We start from the raw sequence: 16,409 nt of genomic DNA, 5'->3' as shown, positions 1-16,409 counted from the left end.
CCCTTCGCGGGCCCTGAGTCCCTGGTCCACTTCTCCTTCAGTGACGAGGACACCTGTTGGCACTCTCCGGGCAGATCCGTCAGGTGGGTGGCCCGCGGCCAGTCCCCTCCTTTCCCACCAGAGGGCTCTGGATGCGTTGGTGGGGGTGCCCAGGCTGCCGTCGGGAGTCTCCAAAGTGGTTTGCAGAGTCTGCCGGAGCTCCCGCCCCTTTCCCTGTTTCTAAACGTCTGGGTGCCTCCGAGGGCTTCCTGCAGGTGGTGGCTCTGAAAATAGGTGCTGGGTCCTGCCCCCTTTCTGCCCACTCCAGATGGGATCCCTTCACCCTCTTTGTGCCCCTAAACCTGGACCTTTGGCACTCACCCTGGCAGCCAGTATGCGTGTCCAGCGTCACCTGGGCTCCACTCCCAGGCCGTGGGCCTCCAGCCAGGTCCCTCAGGCCTTACCCTTCCTCCCTCCTTGCTGGGGCTGCCAGGCTGAAAGCCAGGCGGGTGGGTGTGGGAGGAGCTGCCTGCGGGAACTCCTGGAGGGCAGTGAGAAGCTACTGGACAGGGGCGGAGGAGCAGCTTGTAAATTCTCAGAATTCTTGGGGTACTCCAGCAATGTTCTTGCTCCCCTCCAGCACCCCCTTCAGATACCTGGACACATGCATGCTCCCCAACAAGGCACATACAGTCCACATACACAGCCATACATGACATAAACAGCACACCCACACACAGGGCAATCGGGGTTGACCCATGGCCACGGTGACACACAGACCACAGAAACTCTGGCCTTTTAAACCTTGTATAGACTACACTGCTTGCAGGAACACACTCTCACTGCAACACATACCCAGGCCTGACTCCCACCTGCACATGGCCACACACAGGAGCACACCTCATACCCCTCAGGAGTCAGGCACAGTCTCGGCACATGTGCACCGCACACGGGTACACCCTCCCAGACCCACAGGACTCGGAGACACACAGACCCACACAAGCGCTGTGAACACCCAGACCCCACTCACACACACAGATGTGTAAATCCACACGGACAACCTACATGCACACGGATGCCCCTGAGCACCCCCTCTGACTCACACATGCACAGACCCTCCTCCTACACTTAACCCCACTAACAACTGTGTCACTGGCACCACGCGCCTGCCTGGCAGATACACACCAGCACCCGCCCTTAACCTCCATGTGACCTTCACAAAGCAAATGCCAGGTCCTTCCATAAAGGCTGCCTGGCACCTCCGACAAGGGTGTCAGTTGGCGTGGGGCAGAGCCTGGGGAGCTGCCAGGCTGCCTGGGGGGGAGACAGACACCCAGTGATTTAGCGTGCTTTGTAGCTTTGAGCCTGGCTCCCCGGGTTCGAATCCTTGCTCTATCACTAGTCACGTTATTCATCCTCTCTGTGTCTCAGTTTCTCTCTCTCTCTCCGGAAAATGGGGATGCGTTTGTGTCCAGGCAAAGCACAATGCTGGAGCATGTGGCATTCCAGAGCAGCTGGCTACTGTCATTGTTGTTATGATTTTTACCAACTGGGATATGTCCCCTCTCATTGCCACAGGCCTACCCTCACCCCAGCTTGTTTGCTTCCCATTGGCTCCTGCAGCAGGACTTTCTGATCTGCCCCTGGACTGCACAGTCCTCCAGAGGCCCAATTTGATGTTCAAAAGCCCAGGGGGACAGGACTAGAGGCCCCAGAGGGGTGGAAGCAGGTAGCCACTTCACCTGAGAATGCCACCAAGCGGTCAGCCTATCCCAGGGGGAGCCTTGGGCAGGTCATTTCCCTTCTGATGGAGTGTCTGGGCACGTGGCTGTGATGTCAGGGCCTGTTGGCTGTCCTTGACAACACTAGTCTGTGTCTTTGGGCCGCATTGGGACATCTCCAGTGCAGCCTCTAGCCTGATTCTGGGTCACCCTGATCAGTAGCAGGCCAGGGAGGGGTGACTCCCCACAGCCTGGGGGTCCAATTCTGGGGAGTAGCTGAGACCCCCTTATTCGCAGGCTGCAGTTCAACAGGCCTAATCTCCTATATGCCCTTCTGCAGCCTCGGGGACATCGCTCCTGGAAGCACAAACAGTGGGGCCCCAGGGAGCATCTTCCCATGCCTGCCTCTGGGCTCCTGCTTGCAGTGAGTCGAGTCCCCTGGGGCTGCCGTATCTACCGGAGATGCTAGTTGGTTGCCCTCTGGGGCTTGGGTCTCACCTTCCCTAAACAGCACTTCAGTTCCTGGGGCAGGGGAGGGGTCCTCTCTACATAGGAATGCTATGCCCCCCTTCACAGTGGCACTCAGCAGAGTCAGAAAATCCAGGCTGGGCCTTGGGAGACAGGACATGACTCTCAGGTAATGAGGCTATCAATCCCTCGCCACCCCTCTGTGCCTGTCTTTTCATTGAACCAGGAGGTAAACAGAATCCAAATCATGGCGTTGGTAGGAGACATACTGGGTTCATGTATATAAAGCACTCAATGCCACAGCAAGTACTCAGTGTCTTGTTATTATCACTATACACCTAAAAGGATTTAACCTGGGACCCAGTACACAGCAGGTGCTCAAATAGTGAGCATTATCATCAGAGGCTCAAGCTCATGATTAGGTATTCCATCTTAAGAATGTGTTTTTTTTTTTAAAAGATGAACACATATTAAATTAACCCTTTTTATATACATCTTCATGAAGTTCTTTTGCAAATTGTTTTTTAAAAATATATTTTATTAATTTTTTTACAGAGAGGAAGGAAGAGGGATAGAGAGTTAGAAACATTGATGAGAGAGAAACATCGATCAGCTGCCTCCTGCACACCCCCCCACTGGGGATGTGCCCGAAACCAAGGTACATGCCCTTGACCAGAATCGAACCTGGGACCCTTGAGTCCGCAGGCTGATGCTCTATCCACTGAGCCAAACCGGTTACGGCTCGCAAATTGTTTTTTATTTATTTACTAGAGGCTACTGATCAGGGTGACCCGAATTCGTGTATGGGTGGGGTCCCTTGGCCTGGCCTGTGATTGAGGCCTATGGGGGAGGGTCCAGCAGGTGCGGGGTAGCCGGGGAGAGACCATGGGGGTTTGGCTGTGGGAGCACACTGACCACCAGGGGGCAGCTCCTGCATTGAGCATCTGCCCCCTGTTGGTCAGTGAGCATCATAGCACTGGTCGACCAGTCATTCAGGTTGTTTGGCGGTAACGGTTGCTTAGGCTTTTATATAGAGAGACTTATATTAAAATTTTTTAATGTTGACATTATTGTGGGTGTCTCCCTTTTTCCCCTCTTTGCCCACCTCCACCACCCCCTTTAGCCTTCACCACACTATTGTCCATGTCCATGGGCTATGTGTATACGTTCTTTAGCTAATCCCTTCACCTTCTTTATCCAGCCACCCCACACTCCTTCCCTTGGACACCAGCCAGTCTGTTCCATGTGTCCATGCTTCTGGTTCCATTGTGTTTGTCAGTTATTTTTGTTCATTGGATTCCACATATTAGTGAGATCATACGGTATTTGTCTTTCTCTGGCTGGTTTATTTGCTTAGCAAAATACTCTCCAGACCCATCCATGCTGTCACAAAGGGTAAGAGATCCTTCTTTTTTATAGCCGCATAGTATTCCATTGTGTAAGTGTTCCACAGCTTTTTTATCTACTTATTTGCTGATGGGCACCTGGGCTGTTTCCAGGTCTTGGCCATTGTAAATAATGCTGCTATAAACATAGGGGTGCACATATTCTTTCAGATTGGTGTTTTGGGATTGAAATGTTTTCAATTGTGATAAAATATAAATAATAAAATTTCACATTTTAACCATTTAAAAAATATATGTTTTTATTGATTTTTAGAGAGAGAGGAAGGGAGAGCGATAGAGATCAAAACATTGATGAGAGAGGAACATCATCGATCAGCTACCTCCTGCAAAACCCCTACTGGGGATCGGGCCCGCAGTCCAGGTGGGGGATTGATCCAGTGACTTCGATTCCTGGGTCAACGCTCCACCGCTGAGCCACACCGTCTGGGCCCATTTTAACCATTTTTGAGTGTACAATTCAGTATCATTAAGTACACTCACATTGTTATGCAGCCATCACCCCCATCCATCCCCAGAACTTTTTCATCCCAAACTGAAACTCTGTCCCCACTAAACACTAACTCCCCTTTTCCCTCCTCCAGGCCCTAGCACTCACTATTCTGATTGCTGTCTCTGTAAATCTGACTCCTTCAGGGACCTCATATGAGTAGAATTGCACAATTACACAACAAATTGCATCATTTGTTGAAAAGACTGTCCTTTCCCATTGACTCGTCTTGGCACACTTGTCAAAAATCATTTGACCATATATGTGACGGGTTTATTTCTGGGCTCTCTAAGCAATTCTATTGGTCTATTTGTCTTTTTGTATTTGGCTTATTTCATTTAGCATAATGTTTTCAAGGTTCATCCATCATACACACACACACACACACACACACACACACACACGCACACACACACACACACACTGAGGCCACTCATAATAATATATATCCCACGTTCAAAGGCTGTTAAATCGCATTGTTTACCCACATCTTCAGAAAAAAAATCACTTCTACTGTCGTGGTAAACAACCTGCTTCCCTATTTATAATGGTCTGGCCCTCTAGCAACTTCAGTGCAAAATTATAGCTAATTTGCCTACAAATGTCAGGTGGTCATAATAATCTGGCCACTCATAATAATATATATCCCACGTTCAAAGGCTGTTAAATCGCATTGTTTACCCACATCTTCAGAAAAAAAATCACTTCTACTGTCGTGGTAAACAACCTGCTTCCCTATTTATAATGGTCTGGCCCTCTAGCAACTTCAGTGCAAAATTATAGCTAATTTGCCTACAAATGTCAGGTGGTCATAATAATCTGGCCACTCATAATAATATATATCCCACGTTCAAAGGCTGTTAAATCGCATTGTTTACCCACATCTTCAGAAAAAAAATCACTTCTACTGTCGTGGTAAACAACCTGCTTCCCTATTTATAATGGTCTGGCCCTCTAGCAACTTCAGTGCAAAATTATAGCTAATTTGCCTACAAATGTCAGGTGGTCATAATAATCTGGCCACTCATAATAATATATATCCCACGTTCAAAGGCTGTTAAATCGCATTGTTTACCCACATCTTCAGAAAAAAAATCACTTCTACTGTCGTGGTAAACAACCTGCTTCCCTATTTATAATGGTCTGGCCCTCTAGCAACTTCAGTGCAAAATTATAGCTAATTTGCCTACAAATGTCAGGTGGTCATAATAATCTGGCCACTCATAATAATATATATCCCACGTTCAAAGGCTGTTAAATCGCATTGTTTACCCACATCTTCAGAAAAAATCACTTCTACTGACGTGGTAAACAACCTGCTTCCCTATTTATAATGGTCTGGCCCTCTAGCAACTTCAGTGCAAAATTATAGCTAATTTGCCTACAAATGTCAGGTGGTCATAATAATCTGGCCACTCAGTGTATATATATAACTTTATCAGTTCACCCATTGATGGACATGAGTTGTTTCCATTTTTTTAGCTTTTGTGAACAATGCTGCTATGAACATCGGTGTACAAGAAACTGTTTGAGTCTTCGCTTTCAAATTTTTGGGGTGTATATACTTAGAAGTAGAACTGCTGGATTACATGGTAATTCTATACTTAATATTTTTGAGAAGCTGCCAAACCATTTTCCACAGTGGCTGTACCATTTTACATTCCCAGCAGCAATGCACAAGGACTCCAATCTCTCCAAGTCATCACCAACACTTAATATTTTGCTTTTCTTAATAATAGCCATCCTAGTGGGTGTGCAGTTGTATCTCACTGTGGTTGATTTGCATTTCCCTAATGACTAATGGTGTTGAGTGTCTTCTTATGTGCTTATTTGTCCATCTGTATATCTTCTTTGGAGAATTGTTTACTTAAGTCCTTTACCCACTTTTTAATGGCTTGTTTTTTGTTGTTGTTGAGTTTTAGTTCTTTTATATTCTATGTATTAATCTCTGATTAGATATGTGATTTGCAAAAATTTTCTCCCATTCTGTGGATTGCCTGTTCACACTCTGAATAGTGTTCTTTGAGGCACAAAAGTTTTTAATTTTGATAAAGTTCAATTTATTTTTATTTTGTTGCCTTTGCTTTTGATGTCATATCCAAGAAATCACTGCCAAATCCAATGTCATAAAGCTTCTAAGAGTTTTATAATTTTAAATCTTATGTTTAGGCCTTTGATACATTTTGAGTTAATTTTTGTATATGGTGTGAGGTAAGGATCCAACTTCATCCTTTTGTATGGGGTAACTAGTTTCTACAGCATTGTTTGTTAAAAAGACAGTCCTTTTCCCAATGAATGATCTTGGCATGTTTGTCAAAAATAATTTGACCATATATGTGAGGGTTTATTTCTGGGCTCTCTAATCCATTCCATTGGCCTATATGTCTGTCTATGCAGTACCACACTATTTTGATTACTGTAGCTTTACAGTAAGTTTTAAAAACAGGAAATGCAACTCCTCAACTTTTTTTTGGTCATTTTTCAAGATTGTTTTGGTTATTCAGGGTTTCTTGAGAATTCATAAGAATTCTAGAAGGACTTTTTTATTTCTGCAAAGAATGTTGTTGGAATTTTGATAGGGATTCCATTGAATCTATAGATCACTTTGGGTAATATTGACATCTTAACCTTAAAGATTCCAATCCATGAATATGGGATGTCTTTCCATTTACTTTTGTCTTCTTAATTTATTTCAGCAACATTTTCTACTTTTCAGTGTAGAAGGCTTTTGTCTCCTTTGTTAAGTTTACAGTGGGGCCTTGACTTATGAGTGTCCCGACTAACGAGTTTTTTGAGATACCAGCTGTCTCTCGGCTGATTTTTTGCATTGAGTTGATAGAGTAATTTGAGTTAACGAGCTCCTTAATGAGCTCCTTAACGAGCTTGGTCTCGGATCGAATTAAACTCGTAAGTCAAGGCCCCACTGTATTCCTAAGTATCTTAACTCATTTTGATACTACTGCAAATGGAATTTTTTTTCAATATCCTTTTTGGGTTGTTCATTGTTAGTGTATAGAAAAGCAATTGATTTTTAAAAAATGTTTTTATTAATTTTTAGAGAGAGAGGAAAGGAAATGGGGGAGAGAGAGAGAGAAAAATCGATATGAGAGAGAAACATGGATCAGTTACCTTCCACACGCACCCTGACCAGGGATCAAACCCAAAACCTGGGCATGTATCTTAACTGGGAATCAAACTGGTGACCTTCCAGTGCACGGGATAATTTATTTGGAACTCATCCAAGTTATTTGGGGTATCAGAACTAAATGAGGAAACTGCTGTTTCTTTTTCACTCTCACGGAACACTTTTGACACCAAATGTGTGTAGGTTCCCCCATCATCACCACCACCACCACTATACACACCAACCAATATTCTCCAGTTCTATGCAGACACCAACTGGGCGAACTACAGTTTAGTTCAATTCTGACACTTAGCTGCCTGGAGTTAGTGCAGATCCCACAGATGAAGGGCTCAGTCCCACAGGAATGCCCGCACTGCAGACATCAGTCTCAAGTCCAGGTTGTCACCCGTGCTTCTGACTGACTGGCTATAAATCAGAGGTTTCCACGCCCTCCTCCTCAGGTTAGGAAATTTGCTAGTATGGCTCATAGAACTCAGGAAAACAGCTTACTTACCAGGTCACTGGGTGTTGTTTTTTTTTTAATGTTTTTATTGATTTTTAGAGAGAGAGTAAGAGAGAGAAACATTGACTGGCTGCCTCCTGCACACCCCCTACTGGGAATCGAGCTCAAAGCTTAGTCATGTGCCCTGACTGGGAATTGAACGGTGACCTCTTAGTTCATGGGTTGACACTCAACCATTGAGCTACACCGACCGGGCAGGTTACTGGTTTGTTATAAACAGTACAACTCAGGAGCAACCAGAGAGAAGAGATGTATGGGGAAAGGTATGGGTAGAGGAACATGGAGCTTCCATGCTCTCTCCAGGTGTGTCACCGTCCCATTGTCTCCATCTGTTCACCAACCCACAAGCTCTCCAAACCCTGTCATGTAGGGATTTTGATGTCGGTTTCATTGTGTAGTCATGACCAATTAAGTCAGCGGTTCTCAACCTGTGGGTCGAGACCCCTTTGGGGGTCAAACCACCCTTTCACAGGGGTCGCCTAAGACCATCGGAAAACACATATACAATTACATATTGTTTTTGTGATTAATCACTATGCTTTAATTATGTTCGATTGGTAACAATGAAAATACATCCTGCATATCAGATATTTACATGACGATTCATAACAGTAGCAAAATTACAGTTATGAAGTAGCAACAAAAATAATTTTATGGTTGGGGGTCACCACAACATGAGGAACTGTATTAACGGGTCGCGGCATTAGGAAGGTTGAGAACCACTGAATTAAGTCATCAGCCAATCCATTGATTAACTCAACCCCTCTCCCTTCCATGGGGCTCCAGGAAGTGGGGCTGAAAGTTACAACCCTCTAATCACATGGTGGTCTCTCCTAGCAAGCAACCCCCATCCTGAGGCTTATCTGGGAGTCCTTAGCAGGCAGTCCTCTCAGTAGCTTGCAACAACACATTTCTCACTGCTAAGATTCTAAGGGTTCCGTTTTCTCCACATCCTCATCAGCAATTGTTGTTTGATTTATGATAGCGATTCTGACAAGTGTGCAGTGCGATCTCACTGCGGTTTTAATTTGCATTTCCTTGATGACTAGACGTTGAGCATCTTTTCATAGGTCTACTGGCCATCTGTATGTCCTCTTTGGAGAAGTGTCTATTCAGGTCCTCTGCCCATTTTTAAATTGGATTGTTTGGGGGACTTTTGGTGTTAGGTTGTTTAAGTTCTCTATATATTTTGGATATTAACCCCTTATCAGATGTATCATGGGTGAATATTTTCTCTGACCTGGTAGGTTGTGTTTTCGTTTTGTTCATCGTTTCCTTTGCTGTGCAAAAACTTTTCAGTTTGATTTAGTTCCATTTGTTTATTTTTTTATTTTGTTTCTCTTGACCAAGGAGATAAATTTAAAAAATTACTAAGAGCAAAGTCAAAGAGTTTGCTGCCTATGTTTTCTTCTAGGAGTTTTATGGTTTTGAGTCTTAAAATTAAGTCTTTCATCCATTTTGAGTTTATTCTTATATATGGTGCAAGAAAGTAGTCTAGCTTCTTTTATTTTTTTGTATGTATCTGTACAGTTTTTCCAACATCATGTATTGAAGAGACTGTATTTACCCCATTGTATATTCTTGCCTCCTTTGTCACAGATTAACTCACCATTTAGGCAGTTTATTTCTTGGCTATCTGTTCTGTTCCATTGATCTGTGCGTCTGTTTTTATGCCAGTACCATGCTGTTTTAATGACTAGAGCCTTGTAGTATAGTTTGATATTAGGTAGAATGATACCTCCAACTTGGTTCTTCTTTATTAAGATTGCTATGGCTATTAGGGGTCTTTTGTGTTTCCATATAAATTTTAAGATTATTTGTTCTAGTTCTGTGAAAAATGTAATTGGTATTTTGATAGAAATTGCTTTGAATCTCTAGATTGCTTTGGGTAGTATGGGCATTTTAACAATGTTAATTCTTCCTCTCCTAGAGTACCGTATATGCTTCCATTTATTTGTATCTTCTTCAATTTCTTTCTTCAATGTCTTATAATTTTCTGAGTACAGGTCTTTTACCTCCTTGGTTTCATTTATTCCTAGGTATTTTTTATGTAATTGAAAATAGGATTTTTTCCTTAGTGTATCTTTCTGATAGTTTGTTATTAATGCACAAAAATGCAACTGACTTTGAATATTAATTTTTGTAACCTGCTACTTTACTGAATTTATTTGTCAGCTCTAATAGTTTTTCAGTGTAATCTTTAGAGTCCTCTCTATACAGTATCATGTCATTTGCAAATAATGACAGAGTTACTTCTTCCTTTCCAATTTCCTTCTATTTCTTTTTCTTGTCTGATTGCTGTGACTAGGACTTCCTACATTATGTTGAATAAAAGTGGTGATAATGGACATCCGTGTCTTGTTCTTGATCTTAAGGAAAACACTTTTAGCTTTTCATCATTGAGTATGATGTTAGCTGTGAGTTTGTCATGTGTGGTCTTTATTATGTTGAGGTATGTTCTTCTATTCCCACTTTGCTGAAAATTTTTATCATAAATGGATGCTGGATTTTATAAAATGCGTTTTCTGTATCTATTGAAATGATCATATGATTTTTATCCTTAATTTTGTTTATGTGGTTGTATCATGTTAATTTGCATGTATTGAACTATCCTTGCATCGAAGAATAAATCCCACTTGATCATGGTATACGATCTTTTTAATGTATTGCTGAATTGGGTTTGCACATATTTTGTTGAGACTATTTGCATCTATGTTCATCAGGGATATTGGCCTATACTTTTTCTTTTTTGTAATGCCTCATTTTGAAATCGAGGTAATGCTGGCCTTGTACTAGTATACTGAGCTTGGGAGCCTTCTCTCTTCTTGAATTTTTTGGAATAGTTTGAGGAGGATGTTTGAATGTTGGGTAAAATTTACCTGTGAAACCATTACTCTTAGGACTTTTATTTGTTGGGAGTTTTTAATTTTTTTATTGCTGATCTGATTTTAGTAGTTATCAGTCTGTTCAGATTTTTTTGTTTTCTCTTGACTCAGTCTTGGAAGATTGTATGTTTCTTTTTAAATATATATATTTATTGATTGATTTCAGAGGGAGAGAGACATAGAAACACCAATGATGAGAGAGAATATTGATAAGCTGCCTCCTGCATACCCCCTACTGGGCACCAAGCCCACAAACTGGGCATGTGCCCTGACCAGGAACCCAGTCAGTAACTTCCTGGTTCATAAGTTGATGCTCAACCACTGAGCCACACCTGCCAGGCAGATGATATGTTTCTAAACATTTATCCATTTCTTCCAGATTTTCCAATTTGTTGGCATATAATTGTTCATAGTATTTCCTTCTTGTAAACCTTTGTATTTCTGTGGCATCAATGGTCATTTCTCCCCTTTCATTTCTGATTTTATTTATTTGGGTCCTCCTTTTTTTCTTGATGAGTCTGGTTAAAGGCTTATCATTCTGTTTATCTTTTCAAAGGACCAGCTGTTGTTTGATTGATCTTTTATGGGGTTTTTTTTTTACACTTTATTTTGTTTAGTTCCACTCTGATCTTTATTATTTCCTTCTTTCTATTCACTTTGGACTTTGTCCTTCATTTTTGAGTTTCTTTTGGTTGAAAGGTTAGATTGTGTATTTGAGATTTTTCTTACTTCTTGAGGTAGACCTGTAATACTCTTAGGACTTCTTTCGCTGTGTCCCATAGATTTTTGGACCATTGTGTGTGTTTTTAAAAATATATATTTTCATTGATCTCAGAGAGGAAGGGAGAGGGAGAGAGAGACAGAAACATCAATGATGAGAGAGAATCACTGATTGGCTGCCTCCTGCAAATCCCACCCCCACGCACCCAGGGATCAAGCCTGCAACAGGGATATGTGCCAGATGGGGAATCAAACCACAACCTCCCAGTTCATAGGTCAATGCTCAACCACTGAGCCTCCCCAACCAGGCCATTGGGCCATTGTGTTTTTATTTTCATTTGTCTCAAGGTTTCTTTGATTTCTTCCTTGATCTCATTGTTAACCCCTTCATTGTTTAATAGCACATTATTTAGCCTCCATGAGCTTGTGTTTTTCTGTGTTGTTTTTTCTTGTAACTGATTTCTAGTTTCATACCTTGTGGTCAGAGAAGATGCTTGATATGATTTCAGTCTTCCTAAATTTATTGAGACTGTGACCTAACATGTGGTCTATCCTGGACAATGTATGCTTGAAAAGAATGTATATTGTGCTGCTTTGTGATAAAATGTTGTAGAAATATCAATTAAATCCATCTGGTCTAAAGGGTCATTAAGGACACAGTTTCCTTGTTGATTTTCTGTCCGGATAATCTATCCATTGATGTCAATGGGGTGTTAAAGTCTCCACAATTACTGTATTTGATCTCTCCTTTTGTATTCATCAATATTTACTTTATTCTACATTTGGTGTGTAAATGTTTAGAAGGGTAACATCCTAGTGCTGGATTGATCCCTTTATCATTATGAAATGTCCTTCTTTGCCCGGCTGGCATGACTCAGTGGTTGAACGCTGACCTATGAACCAGGAGGTTACAGTTCGGTTCCTGGTCAGGGCGCATGCCTGGGTTGTGGGCTTGATCTCCAGTGGGGGGCGTCCAGGAGGCAGCCTGTCAATGATTCTCTTCATTGCTGTTTCTATCTCTCTCTCCCTCTCCCTTCCTCTCTGAAATCAATAAAAATATTTTTAAAAGAAATGTCCTTCTTTGTCTCTTGTTATAGCCTTTGTTTTAAAGTCTATTTTGTCTGGTATACATATTGCTACCCCAGCATCTTTTTTTGTTTCCATTTTCATGTAGTATCTTTTTCCATCGCTTTGCTTTCAGTCTGTGTGTATCTTTTGATCTGAAGTGGGTCTCTTATAGACAGTGGGTGTTGTTTAGGTCTTGTTTTTTTATCCATTCAGCTACTCTATGTCTTTAGACTGGAGCATTTAATCCATTTACATTTAAGTGATTATGATAGGTACGTGGTTATTGCTATTTTATTATTCATATTTATATTCTTTCCCCCCTTTTTCTTCTTAAAGAAGTACCTTTAACATTTCTTCTAATACTGATTTGGTAGTGATAACTCCTTTACCTTTTTCTTGTGTGGGAAGCTCTTTATCTCCTATTTCAATTCTAAAGGGTAGCCTTTATGGATAGAGTAGTCTTGGCTGTAGGTCCTTGCTTTTCATCACTTTGAATATTGTGTGGTAATCCCTTCTTGCCTGCAAAGTTTCTGTTGAGAAATCAGCTGACAGTCTTTTCTTTTTTCACTTTTAAAATTTATTTATTTTAGTGAGAGAGAGGCAGAGGAAGAAACAGCGATTCATTGTCCCACTTACTTATGCATGCATTTGTTGATTCTTCTATGTGCCCTGACCAGGGATTGAACCTGCAACCTTGGTGTATCGGGAGGATGCTCTAACCAACTGAGCTACCCAGCCAGGGCTCAGCTGAGAGTCTTATGAGAGCTCCCCTGTAGGTAACTGTCTTTCTCTTGCTGCTTTTAAGATTCTATCTTTGTCTTTAAACTTTGGCACTTTGGTTGTTATGTATCTTGTTATGGGCCTCTTTGGGTTTATTTTGTTTGAGACTCTCTGAGCTTCCTAGACTTATATGTCTATTTCCTTCGCCACGTTAGGGAAGTTTTAAGCTATAATTTCTTCAAACAGGTTTTCAATTCCTTGCTCTCTTTTCTCCTCCTGGTACCCTTGTGATGTGAATGTTGAAATGGTTGATGTTGTCCCAGAGGTCTCTTAAACTGTCCTCATTTTTTTTATTTTATATATTTTACTGATTTTTTACAGAGAGGAAGGGAGAGAGATAGAGAGTTAGAAACATCGATGAGAGAAAAACATCGATCAGCTGCCTCCTGCACATCTCCCACTGGGGATGTGCCCGCAACCCAGGTACATGCCCTTGACCGGAATCGAACCTGGGACCTTTCAGTCCGCAGGCCGACGCTCTATCCACTGAGCCAAACCGGTTTCGGCGACTGTCCTCATTTTTAAAAATTCTGTTTTCTTTTTGCTGTTTCAATTGGGTGTTTTTCTCTACTTTGTCTTCCAAATCGCTGATTCGATCCTCTTCTTCATGTAACCTGCTATTTGATTCCTTCTAGTGTACTTTTCATTCTTGACTGGTTCTTTTTTATGGTGTCTATGACCTTATTTATGCTATTTATACTATCTCTTTGTTGAAGTTCTCACTTAGTTCATCTATTCTTCCTCTAAGTTCATTGAGCATCCTTATAGCCAGTGTTTTCAACTCTGCATCTGGTAGCTTAGTGGCCTCCATTTCATTCTTTTTCTGGAATTTTCTCCTGTTCTTTCCTTTGAGGCATGTTTCTTTGTCTCTTCATTTTGGCTGCCTCTCTGTGTTGTTTCTATGTATTAGGTAGATTTTCTATGTCTCCCAGTCTTGGCAAGGCGGCCTTATGTAATGGGTGACCTGTAGGGCCCAGTGGAGCAGTCTGCCTGGTCACCTGAGCTGGGTGCTCTAGGAGTGCCCTTGTGTGGGGCGAGTGTGCGCTCCTGTTATAGTTGAGTGGGCATGTCTGAGTAGGGTAGTCTGAGTAGGGTTGACCCTCAGGCTGACTGGCCACGACCACAGAGCAGGATTCACCCCAAAAGGGCTCTGGTGCTTGCTGAGACTACCCTTTGGGGGTGCCTTTTGTGGAGATAATCAGGGGTGCTCTGTTGTGGTCTGAAGGCAGCCACTGAGTGTGTTGGTGCTGGGGCCTCTTTGGAGGGCCTCCAGGGCAACCCAGGGTCAGCGGCTGCCTAGGCCTGGCCCCCGGCCACCCGGCAGGAGCTACCAAGATGTCCGAGGTTGGTAGCTGCCTCTGTTGGTCTGGGAGGTGCTTGGGAGGGGTCACGCTACAAACTGATGCCAGCTACCACCAGTGCCGGCCCGGGTGCTCAGCAGGAGGCACAGGGCAAGCTGAGGCCAGCTGCCACCTGCCCGGGGCCTCTGGACCTTTGAGAGTTTTTAGGAAAGTCTGTAGCACAGGCCAAAGCTGGCTGCCTGGAAAAACAGCCCTTGAAAGTGGCTCGGGTGATGTGCTGAAGTGTGCTTTTTAAAAGGTTTGAATTTTGGCCCTAACTTGTTTGGCTCAGTGGATAGAGCGTCGGCCTGCAGACTGAAGGATCCCAGGTTCGATTCCAGTCAAGGGCATGTACCTTGGTTGCGGGCACATCCCCAGTGGGGAGTGTGCAGGAGGTAGCTGAATCGATGTTTCTAACGCTCTATCCCTCTCCCTTCCTCTCTCTAAAAAATCAATAAAATATTTTTTTTTAAAGTTTGAATTTTGTACTTTAATATTTCAGGTTTCTTTACTAAAATTGGAATATCTGATTACTCAGGGCTCCAGCCCCACTCTGCTTTTTGTGTTGATTGTCTGGCCCTTTTGAACATTTTATTTATTATTATTTTTAAAAAAATATATTTTTATTGATTTCAGAGAGGAAAGGAGAGGGCGAGATAGAAACATCAATGATGAGAGAGAATCATTGATCGGCTGCCCGGGCCTGTGCCCTTGACCGGAATCGAACCAGGGACCCTTCAGTCCACAGGCCGACACTCTATCCGCTGAGCCAAACCAGCCAGGGCTGAATATTCTATTTAATGAAAATAATATGCTCTGATGGGATCAGGTGGGCAGAGGGCAGCAGCTAACATTTTGGTCTGAGGAGTCACAAGACTTCTGGTTTCGAATTCTGACCCCATCATGGTCTTGCTGTGTGACTCAGAGCTAATCATTCTCCTCTCTGAACCTGGTTTTCATCTGTAAGAGGGAATCAGTGAATTCCCTCTCCACTCTCCGCACCGCACAAGTAGCCTAGAAAAAAGGCTCCATATATGGTTGCCGTTGTCCGGTTCTAAGAGATTTCAGACTTGTTTCTTAGCAGAGGGACTATTCAAATAATAATCTTATGCTGGCTTGCAGTAGGTAGGGCCGGAAAATGGAGGGCCCCGTTTTCCTCCCCCTCCTCCTTTGAACACCCCGAGCATAGCATGAAATCTGCCCACTAGCCTAAGCCCCTCACTTTAGCAGTGGAGTAAGTGACCAGAGGTCAGAGGCCTTCCCAAAGCCACAGCGCATGTTGCAGGCACACAGCTCCCAGTCTCATACTCGGTTCTCCGTATCTCCTGCCTTGCTGAGGCCACTCCCCAAGTGGCCTATGTGTGGCTGACAGACTTGGAATTGCCAGTGTTTTTTGAACTCTGTGCCAGGCACGGTTCTGAGCGTTTTACCTGTGTTAATGCTGGTCACCTGGATGACCCGAGGGACGTGGTGGTTTTGTGCATCGTGTGGACAAGGAAACTGAAATTCAGTCATTTTCTTCAAGTCGTACAGCTGGCAAGTGGCATGGCCAGCGTCCCCCTGCCCTGAGGGTCTCAGTCTTGCCAGTGCCCCAGGCCAGGGTCCCCTTGTCTCCCTTCCCTGTAGCCGCGTCTCTGTCCTGGTCTGCATCTCCATTCCAGCCGCCCCAGCTTCCTCGCTGGCCTTCAAACAAAAACTGAATCCTGCCCCAGGTCTTTGCACTTGCTGTTCCCTCACCCTGGAGTGCTTCCTCCTGACCCATGGTCTTCCTTCCTTCTTGTCTTTCTGGCCCTGCTCAGATGTCACCTTGTCAGGCTGGCCTGCTTCAACCACAACAGCTGAAATCAGCTCTCCAGTAACTTGCCGTCATCCACCTACTTTTAATTCTCTGTAGGCCACAATCCAGTC

At 43.3% G+C, this 16,409-nt stretch overlaps 1 protein-coding gene across 3 annotated transcripts in view; it reads left to right on the top strand.

Annotated features, from left to right (window-relative positions):
• Positions 1-16,409, top strand: part of PDE4A (phosphodiesterase 4A, cAMP-specific) — a 42,997-nt gene that overhangs the window by 9,572 nt on the left and 17,016 nt on the right. Inside the window, exon 1 of one of the 3 annotated variants that reach the window (XM_005859181.2) lies at positions 5,636-5,653. The exons of the other annotated variants lie outside the window; for them this stretch is intronic. Coding sequence (XP_005859243.2) covers positions 5,651-5,653 — 3 coding nt within the window. The 5' untranslated portion in view covers positions 5,636-5,650. Of the gene's footprint in view, positions 1-5,635; positions 5,654-16,409 lie in introns of those variants that run through there. 3 annotated transcript variants of the gene reach the window in all.

Source organism: Myotis brandtii, unplaced genomic scaffold (genome assembly GCF_000412655.1).
Source record: "Myotis brandtii unplaced genomic scaffold, ASM41265v1 scaffold1234, whole genome shotgun sequence".
In the NCBI taxonomy this organism is placed as follows: domain Eukaryota; kingdom Metazoa; phylum Chordata; class Mammalia; order Chiroptera; family Vespertilionidae; genus Myotis; species Myotis brandtii.
Note: the sequence above shows the minus strand (reverse complement) of the source record. Positions and strands in the feature narration are given on the sequence as shown.